Source organism: Malus domestica, chromosome 09 (genome assembly GCF_042453785.1).
Source record: "Malus domestica chromosome 09, GDT2T_hap1".
NCBI classification, from domain to species: Eukaryota; Viridiplantae; Streptophyta; class Magnoliopsida; order Rosales; family Rosaceae; genus Malus; species Malus domestica.
In genome coordinates this window covers 8,652,745-8,670,070 of record NC_091669.1, presented here as the reverse complement: position 1 = coordinate 8,670,070, position 17,326 = coordinate 8,652,745, and the positions used below count along the sequence as shown (strand labels likewise).

Below are 17,326 nucleotides of genomic sequence, written 5' to 3'. Positions count from 1 at the left end.
TTCCTTCATGATATTAGAGCAGTTTATTCGATGTGTGTGAAAAATGTTGAGGTTTCACTATAAAAATCAATATGGGGAGTAGCCTAATTTACTTATAAGATATATGGTCATTCCTTTTCCCGATGTGAGACACTCTTAACACATCTCCTCACATAACACGTAGACAACATGAACGAGAGTTACTTGGAGCATGTGTGGCCGTGGAAATTCACACGTGGGACAAACTACTCTGATACTATGAATCAGGTTTCACCATAAAACTAATTTCCAATATGAAGAGTAGCCTAATTTACTTATAAGCACATACAAGGTTCCTCATTTCTCCGATGTGAAATTCATTCAATAGGGTGAAACCCAACAGTAACACGTACTTCACTTGTTGGTATTGTCCAATATGATTACTATCTCATTCAAATCATACGTGAATTTATTTTTACTAATATATTTTGAAAAGAGAGTATATTAATAATGTCGTCTGTCTTCATTATATATAACATTTATAGGATTATACATTTCTACATTTGCATGGAATAAAAACTCAACGATTGATGTTTCTGATCTGATTATTTTCATCCTTACACTTTTAGAAAGAAGCATTCATATTTTTATGGTCATATTCATTCTCAACATGCCCCCTTATGTGTGGTGAATTTTCAAGCCTAACGCGTGGACAACACAACGAGGTGACATAGAGCACGTATGACCATTTGACTTCACACGTGGGACAACCTTGTCTAATACCGTAACGAAAGTTGAGTTCACCATAAAACTAATTGACATTTATAACCTCATACAAGATCTATTCCCATCAATGTGAGATTCATTCTCAACAAAAATACCTTCATTGCAAAATTTCCTCGTGCTTGATCTTAATGATCACAAACAACTAAAAACACAATATAACACTTACCTGAAGATTCTTATAAGCGTTGAATAGAATTGCAGCCACCATGCATGTACATCTTTCACCGTTAATTAAACCTCAAGAAAACATTTTACACACTACGCACCCTAGATGCAACGGCTCAATGGAGAGTAGAGAACTTTGGTGCTTCTATTAGGTGTGCTGAGATCACTTGTTTTTATATTGGCACAAGTCATAGAGTTTCGCCCATAGAAGAACTCTACAACTCACGTGAAGCGCCTATTACATGATCCTCACGCCAACTTTAGAGTTCTAGACTCTTTGAACTCCTTTAGTCTCAAGTTATATAATTCATCAACACTAATAAGAAGATCCCGGTGCTATTTAATCTAATCCCTACAGATTAGTTAGGTCTTATTATTCCACAATGACTATGAGACCCAACCCCCTACGTAGAAACATGAATAAAGATGAGCTCCAACAGGTCTGTGATTGGCTTACTTGGTACGAAATAAAAGGTTGAAGATGAATAAAGTTAGGTAGACTAAATTTATGAACTAAATTTGCAAATTAAATAATATATTACCAATAAGAAATAAACACGTTAACTAATACTTAACTAATAATCCAAACACCAAATTTATGTCATTAGTTTATACAATTGAATACACACATTAGTTTCCTAGCAATATTACCGGGGTGAGAATACCTGGACCTTACTTTTCTGTATTTTGTTGGTTTTCGTTTTCCCTTCTTTGTTATCACTAGCAATAGAGGCCCGCGCGATGCTGCGGGTTTCAAAATGATCTTAAACGTGTAAAAAGTAGGGCTTATATACATGAGAAAATATGTGCCAAAGAGTAGCGTTGTATACATATATTACATTCTTATATTACATGACAAAAATTGGGATGGTCGTACACCATAGCCAGAGAGTTCTATTTACATTCATATATTACATGCAAAAAGTTGAGGATGACATACTAACATCCTCTTCAATTCTGAGATTTTTGCTTAAGAGACTCTTTTAGCCAAAAAAGTGCACCGCAATAAATGCACTTTAATTCTTGTCTCCCATATCCACATATTCCACAATATTGCCTATTTAATAAAAATACATGCGGGAAAGGAAGAAAAAGAAGACAAAAATACAACTTATTAGTGACAGAGTAATAAATGCATAATCGACTCAAAATAAATTGTAAGTTCAATAGACAATTATCTTGTTTGTTTTTTTTTGATATTGGCTTGACCTTTACTAATTTGATTTGAATTATCAAATGTAACGACAGTGGCACTTGTTTGGACTGTATTTATACTGTTGGAACACACATTGTCAACAATTTTTTGTCTTTTGTCCTGATGTTCAAAGCTTGGTTTTTCACAAACTTGTATGCCACTGGAAGAACCAACAATATGGCATTCTTGTATTATTTGATTGTGTTTGCTAGTTCTACACCCTCTTAACATGGCATAAAAAATTCAAACTCCAAGCAATAGATAATTCACTGAGAAATCTAAAAAAAAAAAAAAATCAAAAAAAAAAAGTCGTCAATTATTAAATACTTAACAATAAGTAAACTAAAATGAAGCAAAACACATAAATCACATTTGAAAACTAACAGCGAATGCAGAAACGCTTGCAATAAAGTTCCTATTCAACTGTTGATAATGACTCATATTCTTTGTCTACTCAAGTTGTATGCCTATGTTTACCCTTCATTTTAATTATTCATCTCAGTATTCATTGCACCACAGAGTACTACCAAGCAAATACACATTATACAGTCTAATTTTTTTTTTAGTCATTTTTCAGGTTCCAGAAGCTGCAAGCTTTAACTCAATTCACTTTGCTATCAAAGTAAAGGACTAGTGGACATATTTCTTAGTGTTCAAGAGGCCGACGGTCAATGAAACGTTAGCCATACAAATAGGACCCAAACAATTTGATTAATTGCTATTTTTATTCCTACTGAACAAACCAATTTGAATGGCTTCAAACTCAAAAATTGCAAAATTTTATAGAAAATTTTTGGTCATACCTTATTTCAAACACGTTGCTCTGTTCTTCCTGGGCTGCGGAACAACTCCTCCACCAACACTGATTTACAGAATCTGTTTGAAGCCTAAAGATTATGAGTCAACCTGGAGATGTGATAAAAGATCTCAGAAATTAAATGAATAATACCTTTTACTGGAGACTACAAATATGTACTTCCTGAGCAATATCTTTTATCAAATCTAAATTAACCTACACTTAATTAATATAGTAGGGAAGAATAAAATTGAAGAGCTATGGAAAAAAGTGATAAGAATGCCTATATATTTAGTGTCAAGAAAAAAATCCCATTTTTTCTTATACGTAATAGAAATGTCATTATTGGACTGCAATTTAGGTACAATTTGAAAGATCAAACTCAAATATTAAAATACTCAAGCACTCATCAATTCGGATACTACTTGAAACATTAAATTTAAACACTAAATCACTCAAACACTGAAATGCTATCACATTGAACTCTACATTCCTTTCATCCTTGCAGAACTAATCCAATTTGATTAGAAACTAATTAATTGATATTTTCTCATTAAACTAAGTTGTAAAATAGCACCACATAATGGGTGGAGGACCATTGCCCCGTCATGGAGATATATGAACTCTCTTTATCTCACACATTATCAACTGACATGATGAGCGATGAGATGATCCGTAAAGGAATGTATTCATACTGTAAATTAAAGATACAATTTCTAAATACTGTAAAATTTTGTAAAAGATTATTGAGCAAAGCAATTGAGGTGTCAAATCACCGATCATACCCTTACATACATGGTTACCAGACACTCACTTCCTCTTTTCTTTGTTAACAATAAGTAAACTAAAATGAAGCAAAACACATAACAGTCACATTCTAACACCGAATGCAGAAACCAATATCAATAACGATTCAAAGAACCTCAATTTACTATCTTTTACAATTGAAACTCATAGAAAACGTATAATGGAATATAGTTTTCATTATATATTTCTCCAACTAGGTTTACACCTTATATACAAGAATACAGTGAACAAGATCCTAAACTAAAGCCTAGACACAAGGATCGTCAAGGACTAAACAAGGAAGTAAATAACAACAATATCAATTAATAATATTGACTAATCTGTGGAGATACTTTCCTTAACACTCCCCCTCAAGTTGGAGTGTATGTTAATGACACCCAACTTGCTAAGTAATCCTTCAAACTGTGTTGAACTCAATGGCTTGGTGAATATGTCAGCCGGTTGATCACTTGTCCTCACGTACGCCGTACGTATCATCCCTTCCTGAATCTTCTCTCGTACTAGGTGACAATCAATCTCTATATGCTTCGTTCGCTCATGGAAAACGGGATTGGAGGCAATGTGTAATGCTGCTTGATTGTCACAAAACAACTTAGCAGGTTGTGAGTCACTCACTTTCAGATCTTTCAAAATATTCTTCAACCATATGATTTCACAACATGTGGTGGCCATGGAACGGTATTCAGCCTCTGCACTAGAACGAGATATAGTTGTTTGTTTCTTAGTCTTCCAGGAAATGGGCGCTTGACCAAGCAAAATACAGTAGCCAGTTATCGACCTTCGAGTATCTCTACATCTAGCCCAATCAGCATCACAAAACGCTTGTAATTCCAGTGATCCTGTGGAAGGAAGAAAGATTCCTTGTCCTGGTGCTTGTTTGATGTACTTGAGAACTTTATGTGCTGCCTCAAGATGTGGGTGTCGTGGTTTCTCCATGAACTGACTTAGTATGTGGACGGCATATGCTAAATCAGGTCTCGTTATGGTCAAGTAAATTAACCTGCCCACAAGTCGTCTATATGACGAAGGATCTTTCAACTCCTTTCCTTCCATTTGTGTGAGAGACAAATTTTGATCCATAGGAAACCTGGAAGGCTTAACTCCTAGAAAACCAGCATCATCCAATATCTCTAGTGCGTATTTGCGCTGGCATAGAGTGATTCCACGTTTTGAGCGTGCAACTTCTATTCCCAAAAAATACTTGAGTTGTCCCAAGTCTTTCAGCTTGAACCGTTGAGAGAGGAACTGCTTAGTCTCTTCAATTTCATGCAGATTATTCCCCGCCAGTATCACATCGTCAACATAGACTAATAAAGCAACAAAGTTACCATGATGACTTCGGACGAATAGTGAATAATCAGACCGTGATTGATGGAACCCAGCAGCCTTGAGGGCATTGGAAGTGATAATGAACCACTGCCTGGAAGCTTGCTTTAAGCCGTATAGGGATTTATTCAACTTACATACTCGATTCTCCCCCTTTCGTCCGAAACCAGGAGGTAAATTCATGTAAACATCTTCGTCAAGATCACCATGTAAGAACGCATTGTTCACGTCTAGTTGATGGAGATGCCAACCTTGCACAGCCGCAACACTAAGAAGCACGCGAACTGTGGTTAATTTAGCAACTGGAGCAAAGGTTTCTTGGTAATCAACACCTTCAATTTGACTGTAGCCCTTGGCAACGAGGCGCGCCTTGTACCGTTCGATTGTGCCATCAGGTTTGAGCTTAATCTTGTAAACCCATTTACAACCAATGGGACGTTTATGCAACGGCAAAGGCACAAGTGTCCATGTATGGTTGGCTTGAAGAGCAGCGATTTCACGCTGCATGGCATCACGCCAGTGTGGATCTCGGACAGCTTGGGAAAAGCTGGTGGGTTCTTTGAGGAGGGTGAGTGTGGCAGTGTAAGCTTTATGGTGAGGTGAAAGACGATCATATGTTAAGTAATGTGAGAGAGGATGAGAAGTACCTGACGATGACTGGACGACGTTCAGAGAAGACATGGGATCAGGCCGAGACGGGAGAGGAACCTCGATATGAAAATCCTGCAAAAAAGTGGAAGGTTTAGTAGGACGAGTTCCACGTCGGGGTGGAGGGGTGGGCGGAGCATTTGGAATGGGAGAAGGTAAAGGATCTGGAGATGTAGGGTCAGAGAGGAGGTTAGTGGTGGACGGTGCAGGGTTGGTAGGAGAGTCAGGTGAAGATAAGGCTTGTGGTGTAGGGTCAGATGAGGATAATGCATGTGAGGGAGGGTCAGAGGGTGCGGAAGGCATGGGAGGTGTGTCAGGAAAAGAAGCCATGTCAAAGTGGAAAAGTGGGTGGGATGTGGTGGGTGAGTTGGCAAGGGCATGGGAGTTGTCAGGGGCATCGGAAGTGTCTAAGGGGAACTGATCTTCAAAGAAAATGACATCACGGGAGACAAAAACTTTATTAAGTTGAAGATCAAGTAAACGATAGCCTTTTTGCCCATAGGGATATCCCAGAAATACACAGCGACGGGCACGGGGATCAAATTTGGAAGGTTTAAGTGGATGAGTGGAAGCAAAACACAAACAACCAAATACGCGTAAGTGTGAATAGTGGGGAATTTTGTTAAACAGTTTTTCATAAGGTGTCTTGCCTTTAAGAACGGGTGTGGGGGTGCGATTGATAAGGTAGGCTGCAGCAAGGATGGCGTCCCCCCAAAAACGTTGTGGCATTTTAGCTTGAAAAAGGAGGGCTCGGGCAACATTTAATAAGTGACGATGCTTACGTTCAGCAACACCATTTTGTTGTGGTGTGTTGACGCAACTCGTTTGATGGACGATGCCGTTCTGAGCATAAAAATTGTCAAGACGAAATTCGGGCCCATTATCACTTCTAATCATTTTGACCTTGGTGGTGAATTGTGTTTCAACCAAATGAATAAATTGCACAAGGAGATCCCGTGTATCAGATTTATGTTTCATCAAGTAAATCCATGTGCTTCGAGTGTAGTCATCAACAATTGTGAGAAAGTATCGTGCACCAGAAAGAGAAGGAACGTGATACCCCCCCAAATGTCAATATGAATCAGTTCAAAACAAGATTTAGTGGATATAGAACTTAATGAAAATGGTGCTCTGGTTTGTTTGGCTAATGGACAAATAAAGCACTTATTAGAATCACAAGGTTTATTATTCAAGAAGGGAAATAACATGGAAACAGTTTGGGATGGATGGCCTAGACGTTGATGCCAAAGACAAGGGTTGGAAGCTTGAATGACATTGCATGTTCTTTTCTGTGGTGGATCGAGGTAGTATAGCCCCTCTCGCTCAAATCCCATCCCAATCATCTTCCCCGAGCGTAGGTCCTGTATAACACAAATTTGTCTGAGAAAAATGGTAATATAGAAAGAATCATGGGCGAGCTTACTAATGGATATTAGATTTAACGTGAAAAATGGTACACACAAAACATGATCAAGCACCAATGTGGGTGAGAAAACGACTTGTCCAATGTGGGTGACCGTGGCAAGAGAACCAGTGGGTAGTTCAACAGTATGGTTAGAAACAGGCCTCGATGATGTGAGAGAATTAGGGCTGCAAATGATGTGGTCCGTTGCACCACTATCCAAGATCCAAACAGTTGTAATACCATTGTGCATGCATGAAAAAGCTTTACCTGAGAGTTCTTCATTGTTTGATGAATTACCAACGTGATTCGCAAAGGATGACTTGTTCTTGTTTAACATCGCAAGTATCTGTTTGCAATCCTCCTGAGAGAAGGGAAAATTGGGCATCCCGTCCTTCTTGTCATGCACTGCAACATGATTACCCTTAGCAGAAGATGGGCGATTTTGTTCAGGTTCAGCAGCTGCTTTGCGCTTGCGACAATATTCGAATGAATGACCTTTCCATCCACAAAAAGTGCACTTGAGGTGTGCTCGGCAGTGCTTGGTAATATGGTTCGTCTTGTTACATTTCCCACAACGAAGATTTCCGTCTTCTTGTTCATTTTCTCGGCCACCATTTTTCACGGCAAAGACTGCCGCTTCAGGTTGAGAAAAATGCTTTCCAGTTGAGACTTCTGCCTGCCTCTCATGACGAAGAACAAAGGAATAGGCCTTGTTCACTGTTGGTAAAGGCTCAAGGAGGAGAGTATTACTTCGAACGGTGGAATATGAATCGTTTAAACCCATGAGAAACTTCATGGTTTTCTGGGTTTCAACATAAGAAATAATCTCCTTTTTCGTGTCGCAACTACATGCAGGGATAGAACACAGTACATCACGTTCGTCCCAAAGCCCTTTTAATTTAGTGAAGTACGAACTCACCGTCATGTTGCCTTGTACACAGCCATGGATCTCATTTTCTATGTGAAACAATTGAACAATGTTCACATGGGAAAACCTTTCTTGCAAATCAAGCCACATCTGCCTTGCATCTTTACAGTGGATGACACTACTTGAGATTTCTTTGGACATAGATCCTAGGAGCCACGTCTTAACCAGATTATTACACCGATTCCACTGCTGCAGTTCTTCATGTTTGTCTTCAGTAGGCTTCTCGACTGTTCCATCGACAAGCCTTAGTTTATTTTTGACTGTTAAAGCCATGGTCATGGATTGAACCCATGTACTGTAATTGTCTTCCACCAGTGGCTGAGGCACAAGCACTGCACCAGGTTGGTTCGAATGATGGAGATAAAGTGGGTGATTAGGATTCTCCCACTTCGAATGCGAGGTCATGCCTGCGGAGGTTGACTTCTTTTCGCTATCACCCATGGCTGCGTTTTGCTAGGGTTTGTTTGTGTGTTTGCTTTTTGTTTGCCCAGATATCAATCACTCTGGTACCATCATAGAAAACGTATAATGGAATATAGTTTTCATTATATATTTCTCCAACTAGGTTTACACCTTATATACAAGAATACAGTGAACAAGATCCTAAACTAAAGCCTAGACACAAGGATCGTCAAGGACTAAACAAGGAAGTAAATAACAACAATATCAATTAATAATATTGACTAATCTGTGGAGATACTTTCCTTAACAGAAACTATATTATAGGATGTTAAATCTTTAGGCTATTTTTTTATGACAGAAAATAAAATAATTTGAAGCTAAATTGATTTAAGTGTTAAATTTTTAGGAATTACCAATGTACCATATCAACAGTCATCACTTAAAGTAACCTTTACAATTATGCTTGCATAGAAAGTTCCTATTCAGCTGTTCACGATAAGCTATACTCTTCGTCTACTCAAGTTGTATAGTGTCATAATGCAACTGCAAAAAACTAAGAGAATGAAACTACTAAGAGTTTGAACCCTACCAAAAGTTGGTTAGTAATTAGTTCCTGGGAAAATTACTAATCTTTAATTAATTGGTATTTTATTCCTACTTAACAAACCAATTTGAATGACTTAAAACTCAAAAATTGCGAAATTTTATAGAAAAGTTTTGGTCAGACCTATTTCAAACACATTGCTCTGTTCTTCCTGAGGCTGCGAAACAACTCCTCTAGCAACACTGATTTACAGAATCTATTTCAAGCCTAAAGAGTATGAGTCAATCTGGAGATTTGATATAAGATCTCAAAAAATAAATGAATAATATTCAGATAAAATAAAATCATATCAAAAGAACCCACAACTTTAAAAGAAAAATTGTCCTAACTGGAAATTTAAACGATGAATTCTAAAAAAAAAAGGTAAATCGATCTGATAAAGATGTGAGTAAATTAATTTCATAAATATGAAATCATAACCATGCCATTCCAAATACCACTTTTGGTATGACGACGAACATAAGGATGCCTAATACTACCTTTCCAAAGTGCAGAAAGAGAGAGAATACAATTGGGGTAAATTTCGAAAATCCTCGTCAAAACGGTAATGAATCGGGACATGCAACATGTGTTTCTTGTTCCTGCGATTAAAGGGAGATGATTGGCAAAACATAATTAACAAAACATCAAAAACTCCCACACAGATTCATTCATCAAACCCCCCAAAAAAATAAAAAACCACAAACGTAAAAGCAAAAACGCAGAAAAACTTCATCAAAACGACGACTAAAGACACCCAAAAAAACCAAATCGGGAAATCAAAAGGGCAAGTATCAACAAAGAACTCACCCAAATGGAATCCAGTGGAGAGAACGAACCACCGGGAGATGAGGAAAACGGCAACGCAAGGAGAGGGGCGACGTGATTTTTGGGTGATGGGTGTCAGATTTCTCGCTGAAGGGAAAAGGGAAGGGAATTTAAGCCATATTTTGATGTTGGAAGAAAATGAAGCAGGAAGAAGAGGTATTTGTGAGTGCGATTCCAGCTGTCGATATGTATTTTGATGAATGGCAAACTTAAAGTAATACAAACTTACTGGGGGCAAAATAGGAAGCACACTGTGCTTATGAACAGTGATACAGTTGATTTTGAGTTTTAGTATAGATTGAATTTGACGAAAATACCTTGCTTAATTCCAAACTTTGGAAGTAGTCCGGAGATTTTTATTTACTTAATTTCCATCAACCCTTTCTACTTTGGCGTAAAATGGTGTTAATATAGATGTGGATAACATTTGATGTCTCATTTGCAATGTACTATTAGAAAGAGTAGTACATATATAGCTTCATATAACATTACCCTTCATGAGTACAAAGGCTACAAACTACACATATTTAACACATGAAAGAGCTCCATGGACTATCATCAGTCCTTGGAGCTGGCCAGGGTCAAATTTATCGGTGGTGATATTTGACACGTATGCCATGCTCTCATGCTTGTGCATATATACTACATGATCCCATTCCTATATACATGTATGCACGGAGCTTATTCATATTTTTCTACAACTCTGTACATGTGCACATGTAGACTCTTATATATATTAAGTTGTTGGTCTAGCTTCGAGCCTATACCTAGGCATATGGCTTCAGTTTCCCCCGCCGCCACCGCCACCTCGTCCCCCTCCTCCCCTGCCCCCGCTTCCACCGCCACCGCGTCCCCCTCCTCCCCTGCCCCCGCCACCGCTGCCACCGCGTCCCCCTCCTCCCCAGCCGCCGCCGCCACCCCGTCCCCCTCCTCCCCAGCCGCCATATCCATCAGGCTGCTTTGTTTCAAAATTGTCCTCGGTAACTACTACTTCGGACTGCTCAGCAGGCCAACAACACTGTCCGCCGCAAGTGTAGCTGCCATAGCGATAGCAACACCGGCCACAATATCTGCCACCTCCACCTTGGTTAACTTGCTTTGGCTCATTCTCAACCGCTTCTGATTCTTCAGGCCAACAACACTGTCCGCCGCAAGTGTAACGGCCATAGTGATAGCAACACCGGCCACAATATCTGCCACCTCCACCTTGGTTAACTTCCTTTGGCTCATCCACTGCACCATATACAAACATATATATCTCTCTCTTAGCCCTTGGTAGACCTTAGCAAGTATCGAGTACATATATCGGAGCAGTATGAATACAAAAAACCCTAGCTATGAATGTGTAATTTCGAACTACGACACTATTATGAACTTACTGAAGACATATCAAATTCTTGTACACATTTTCTTTGTTCCATAATAATTGGGTGCATATATGTGCTTTGGATCGATCGTGCAAATGTAATGGGTGCATAGGTACGTGTATTGTGTAAAGTATAAACTAGCATACCGGAGGCCTTTCAAAATCTCAATCTTGAAATTTTTCATACAGAATATGTAAACCAATATTAACTAACATACAGAAGTCCATAAATTAACCTTTCTTCTCATCTTTTGTTGAAGCTTTCTTCTCATCTTTGGTTGTCTCAGCTTCAACAGCGGAGGAGACCAGAACAACAGAGCCAAACAGGAGGCCCAGCAGAATCAAAATCCTGAAAATTTTCATGATTCTCCAACTCTTATGCTACTCAAAAATCCCACAAGAAAGACTAGAAGGATGTGAATGCCAAGACTTCGACGATCACCATTGTCAATTTATAGTGCTGGGAGGTGCTACTACACGACAGTATACATTATGGAAGTGGTGCATATCTACGAGCGAGGACGCGGATTTTTGTTAGCTGTATGGACAGAGTAGTAGTACGTACGCATGTACGTACGTTTGACTTAACTAGGATAAACAATGCATCTTCGATTCTTTTCCGCTCGATATATGAAAAATGATAATGCTAAGGAGATCAAATTTTTTAAACTAAATTGCAAATCAAATAATATGTCACCAATAAGAAACAAGTATGTTAATTGATACTTAATTAATAATTCAATCATTTACAACCACATCATTTGGTTTGCAAATTGAGTTTAAATTTTTTTATCTTCCTAACATTATCATTTGAAAAAAGAAACACACGTTGTTCAGGCGTTCATTCAAAGACACATGTCTAGTTTGAGCTCTGCATGCATGCATGCGAATTGGACACGTACAGACTTACCCACGTAGACACACCAAATTTTGTTTTATTATTTTGGGAGCATTTTTGCTCACCACTATAAACTATGATGTATGCTCACCATACACCTAATCAATTGACACGTGTCATTTTATTTAACTTTAGTTAACTTTCACATTAAATGTTAGTTTTTCAATTTTGAAAAAAAATTAATCAAGATTAAGTGAAATAACACATGTCAATTGATTAGATGTATGGTGAGCATATATTATAGTTTATGATGGTAAGTAAAAATGCTCCCTATTATATTTAATACGAATATCAAAAGAAGAGCTGAACACTAAACGCAGTTGGTTGAGGATTAAATTCTTAACTATCAAGGTAATTTACCCTTTATGTAGACACATCAATTTAATAATTAAAATATTAACCAGAGTTGTATTATGTAATGAGCCTCAACTCGAATGTTGATCTAACAAAAAGTTTTTGCGGTGGACTCAAAATTAATACGGTCACGTAGTATTGTTGTTTTACTTAAATTATAATACACAATAGATATATATATGATAGACAGAAGACGGAAGCTGGACACATTGAATAAAAACTCAAGAATTGATGGTCTGATTTTTTTCAGACAGAAGTTGGACACATTGAATAAAAACTCATTGAATAAGAACTCAAGAATTGATGGTCTGAATTTTTTCAGACAGAAGTTGGACACATTGAATAAAAACTCAAGAATTCGCGACCTTTAGAAACAAGAATATCCATGTTTTTCTGGTCCTATTCTAGATCAGAACGTCTAACCAAATTACCTTAATTAATAGCTCGGTGCAGTGTAGCTGTTTGTTGGAGGTCAAGTTGACTACCAGTTCTTTCAATCTTATCTCACTGATTAATATATATACTACTTGGTCAAATCCAATCCGATATATACTACTTTTTTTCTTGAAGAGAGTATTGTGTGAGAGATGAGACTGAGACCCATGCATGTTATATCTGTCAGCGATTTGGCCCCAGGAAGAGCAATGCCAAAGAACCAAGCTTTACTGTACCTCTCAAGTTAGAGTTGAAATTGGATGGCAAATGGAGCAACCCCATGGAAATCAAGAGCCCAAAAAGAAACATGGATATGCTACCAGCCCAACTCTTGTTTTTGGATGATAAGGGTTCTTTATGGACCCAACTCTTTTTTGGAATACTTGTTAGGGTGCGGATCGGCAGAAATATTTTACATAGATGGATATCGCACACACGTTAATGACGTGTTATAATAATGTTGGTTTGTTATGAATTTAAGATATTTTATCATTAAATCCTCACAAAATAAATAAAAAAATTGATGTTGTACCATAAATTAATTGACAATATGGAGAGTTAACCAATTTCTTAAGCTCTAAAATGGTTTGGTCCCTTAGGTACCGTTAGGTACGTGGAACGGGACGGAATGGAGTGGGACGAGACGTTCCGTCCCACGTTTGGTGCACCTAAAACGGGTGAAACGCGCTGTTCCATGGGACGAATTTTGGGTGAATTTTCGTTCCGCCTCACCTCCTGGAACGGCTCGTTCCACATCCGTGGAACACAAAATTATAACATCTCCGTCTCCTTCTCCTTCTTCTTCCTCCTTGTTTCCATCCGAGGGCATCTTTGCTCACTCTCCGTTCCGTCCCGTCCTATCCTGTACCGTCCAGTCCCATTCTGTTCCACCCCTTCCTGTCTGCATATCAAACGATACTTGAGAGCTTTCAAGATTGCACAGTAGGTCAGGTTTCGATTGGTTCGACTCCATTAAACTCGTTTTTTGTTTTCGAAGATTTTGAAACGAAGAGAAAAAATGCTCACGATCTGAAGCTTCCGAGTACAATTTAACGTAGCGGAAAATAAGAGAACAGTCAGACCAGGTTGTAAAACTAAAAACACAAGAACCTAAAATCCACCCTATCTATAAAAGTCTCAAATTTGTATTGAATAAATTGAAATCTGAATATTACAACAGAAAACTAGGCTATAAATGTTGAGAATGAGTCCCACCTTGATGGGACGAGGGACCTTACATGAGCTTATAAGTAGTTAGGCTACTCCCTATATTGCAAATTAATTTTATAGTGGAACCTCAATTTCTTCATGGTATCAGAGCAGATTGTCCCAAGTGTGAAGTCCAACGGCCACATACTTTTCACGTCACCCACGCTCCACGTCACTCCGTTGTGTGTTCTTGTATTAGGCTTGAAAATTCGCTGATGGGACATGTTGAGAATGAGTCCCACCTTAATGGGAGGAGAGACTTTGCATGAGCTTATAAGGTCATTTCCAACCAAAGGTGGGCCAGAGGGCTAAAACACCCTCCAACAAATTAATATTTTAATAAACAATGCAGAGTCATATTTCTTACCATCTCCAACCAAGAGCCAAAGGGCCAAACATATCTATGTGACAAAAAACCATTTCCAACTGATGAGGCGATATTATACTATATATTTTACCCTAATCTTAGTATTAATTTATTGGTTATTTTGGTAGAATTTTGATATTTTGGATTATATTTTCAATGTAGGACATTTGACTTCCTTTGGAGCAAAAAATTATCAAAGATTAATTTTGGAGTGATTCCAATTGGGGGATGTTCATGTGCCTTTCAAGATGATTGTGTCAAAATTCTAGATTTTTCTACCAAGCCTTTTGACCGTGGCGATGAAATAAAGGCCTAGTGCACAACTTTCCCAGATTGATGTTTCTGGACATTTTGGGTATTTTGAAGGTCAAGACGGCATATTTTGAGGAAGATTCCTTCTGAGGATTTATAGGGGACGTCTTCAGATTTCAAAAGAGACCTTTTGAGACCAAATCGAAGTTGATTTGGCCGGTCAAAAGATGAATTTTCTGAAAAGTCCGAATTTTAGATTAAATTGGAAACCTTTTATTTTCTGTTTTATTATTTTATTATGTTTCTTAGTTTTATTTTAAGATCTTTTTTAGGGAGGATTTTATTTTGTAGTGGTATAAATAAGGCTTGTTAGCCATTAGGGTTCTTTACGCAACATTGGGAGGGGGGGTGGAACACACTACTTTTGACAATTCAAGTTTATTTTCAAGGTGTTTTCTATCCATGTTCTTAATAATATTTTGTTTTATGATTATTCGTAACTAGTTTCGTTTGCTAGGGCGAGGCCATGAGCCTTAGCAAGAATATGTAGTTTCTTTTCAATTTGCTTATGATATTATGCATGCAAGATTTGAATTATTAATCACTGTACTTCAAACTATCCAATTGTCTTGATGATTGGCCACCATTAGGATATTTAGAAAAGTAATTTGATGCAATTTTGGCAGAAGGCTGTTCCTGAAATTGGCGCTGGCTTCTTGTGGTTAATATGTGTAACTTCTTAGGATGGATGACATGCCTTAAGGGTTATATAGTTTTTCAGAAGGATTTCACAAGACTTAATGAGTCTTTCATATTCACATTCGATGTGGACACCACGGATGGGTTGCATGTTAGATATATGTTCTATGTTGGAGGTTCCAAGTAGGGCATACTTTAAGAAAACCTAAATTTAAAATATGCATGTGTAATTCATAAGTAATTGGAAGAACTACGTAGGATTGTTAAGGTGACGGCGGAACCCTAGTACTCAAATTTATTTTCAAAACTATTTTCTTTTGTTTTCTTTACTTTCCCAATTTATTTAATTGTTTTTAATTAAATTCGTTTTTAATAATTTAGGTCATTAAATCACCTTTTTCTAAACTTTGTTTTCAAATAATTAATTAAGATTTGGTATTTACATAAATTATTCATTTAATCCCTGTGGAGAACAACCTTACTTGAGCTGCTATACTACGATAACCTTATACCCTTGCAAGTAGTTTTAAGGGTTTTTATCCCTATCAACCGAGGGTCAAAGGGTCATAGGGCCAAACGTAATTTATTATTTAAATTTAAAAACTACAACAACTTAAATATTTAAAATAAATTGTGAAAACACTTTTTTCGTTGTAGTAATTGGTGCCGCTTTCATGTCTATTTGCGGCTGCTAATAATGCTTGATGCCATTTATTCAAACTTGGATGAAGATGTTTCTTTCATCTTGAAGAACAATTCTCGTGGTTTCGGGTATTCGGTGGAGTGGTGCCTTTGTAGAACTCATAGTATTTTTTGGACACACAAGTCCAAACACCTTCACTTGTTTGAGAAGTCCCCCTTACACTATCTTTTGAGACCCATCTATAATCCCTGCAAAGAGCTTCATCTTCTTTTCAGGTCCAAGCTCTACCTTTCATTGCAGATGAGGCAATTTGAAAATTATTGAAATAATTGAAGGAAAGATTATTGGAAGAGATAAGAAAATAGAATGTGAAGAATTGAAATAGAATGAAGTGCGATAGTATGGAATGGTGAAAATTATGTGACAAATGGTGTAGGAATGACTTAGGTATTTATAGGAAAAAATGAGAATTTAAAAAAATTTGGCCAAAAAAAAAAAAAAAATCTAATCCAACGGTAACTGACGTCAGCTAGCCGTTGGTTTTGAAATTGTGGCCTGGCCCTGGGCCGGCTGGTTGGCTGGTTAGGTTGGGCTAGCCAGTTGGCCCTTTGGCCCTTTTTTGTCCTGTGGGGCCCACGAGCTCTTTGGCCTAGCCCTCGGTTAGAGACAGTTTTTGGGCTATTTTCGGCCTTTTGGCCTTTTGGACCCTTCGGTTGGAGTTAGCCTCCTCCCCATATTGCCAATTAATTTTATGGTGGAACCTCAACTTTCTTCAATATACATATAGCCATCAAAACTTAATCCTACTTGTAAACATAAAAGCTATGACCGAAATGAGAAGGAAAAGGAAATCCTAATTAAATATAAAACAAACAAATCAAATAGAAAAAAAAAAGTAAAGTAATTAATACCTATAGCTTGTAGGAAAATTCACACACACATTTATATATTTGGTTACAGTAAAAATTAGTTTTTATTTATTAATTTATTATATCTGTGAATCTAATGTATGCAGATTGTGTCCGATATATTTACAGTATGGTGATGGTGCGGAGCATGAGTCCGGTGATCTCCTCAGGGATATCTGAAATCCACGATGAACAGAGATCAAAATGTTCCTGTATGAGCTAATGAGAGCAGTGTTAGAAGGAGAATCCTCTAAGATTTCCATCTCCTCCTACAATTAGGATATAATTAAGGAAAAATTAGTATCCGGTCCTTAATTACTAATGTTCTTTGATTGAAACTTTATTAGTTTTCAGATTTTGATTAAGGT

At 37.6% G+C, this 17,326-nt stretch overlaps 2 protein-coding genes across 10 annotated transcripts; both read right to left on the bottom strand.

The window, feature by feature from the left end:
* Positions 1 to 1,680: 1,680 nt before the first annotated feature.
* On the bottom strand, positions 1,681 to 10,013 carry LOC139188295 (uncharacterized). 9 transcript variants are annotated; one of them, XR_011571652.1, is made up of 5 exons: positions 9,810 to 10,013; positions 9,500 to 9,601; positions 9,144 to 9,216; positions 2,908 to 3,010; positions 1,681 to 1,966 (listed from the first exon to the last, which is right to left on the bottom strand). XR_011571652.1 is itself a non-coding variant. In XM_070805565.1 (4 exons), exons 3-4 carry the CDS (start codon positions 8,453 to 8,455, stop codon positions 7,005 to 7,007), a joined length of 1,140 nt encoding a protein of 379 aa, XP_070661666.1. In that variant the 5' UTR covers positions 8,456 to 8,517; positions 9,500 to 9,601; positions 9,810 to 10,005; the 3' UTR covers positions 6,714 to 7,004. The 9 variants fall into 9 exon arrangements, 1 of the variants encoding a protein (XP_070661666.1); XR_011571653.1 differs by having other exon boundaries at positions 9,144 to 9,227; positions 9,810 to 10,008; XR_011571654.1 differs by having other exon boundaries at positions 9,144 to 9,246; positions 9,810 to 10,005.
* Positions 10,014 to 10,262: 249 nt separating this feature from the next.
* Positions 10,263 to 11,629, bottom strand: LOC114826953 (uncharacterized). Its single transcript, XM_029108012.2, has 2 exons — positions 11,430 to 11,629; positions 10,263 to 11,060 (listed from the first exon to the last, which is right to left on the bottom strand). Exons 1-2 carry the CDS (start codon positions 11,554 to 11,556, stop codon positions 10,609 to 10,611), a joined length of 579 nt encoding a protein of 192 aa, XP_028963845.2. The 5' UTR covers positions 11,557 to 11,629; the 3' UTR covers positions 10,263 to 10,608.
* Between the last annotated feature and the right edge of the window lie 5,697 nt (positions 11,630 to 17,326).

What these genes read in the sequence shown, in the direction of transcription:
- LOC139188295 (XM_070805565.1), bottom strand. Translation starts at nt 8,455, where the DNA reads ATGGGTGATAGCGAAAAGAAGTCAACCTCCGCAGGCATGACCTCGCAT. An exon ending in AAACAATGAAGAACTCTCAG is followed by an intron (nt 7,043 to 7,353) that starts GTAAAGCTTTTT and finishes TGTGTTATACAG; the next exon opens with GACCTACGCTCGGGGAAGAT.
- LOC114826953 (XM_029108012.2), bottom strand. Translation starts at nt 11,556, where the DNA reads ATGAAAATTTTCAGGATTTTGATTCTGCTGGGCCTCCTGTTTGGCTCT. An exon ending in AACAAAAGATGAGAAGAAAG is followed by an intron (nt 11,061 to 11,429) that starts GTTAATTTATGG and finishes TATATGGTGCAG; the next exon opens with TGGATGAGCCAAAGGAAGTT.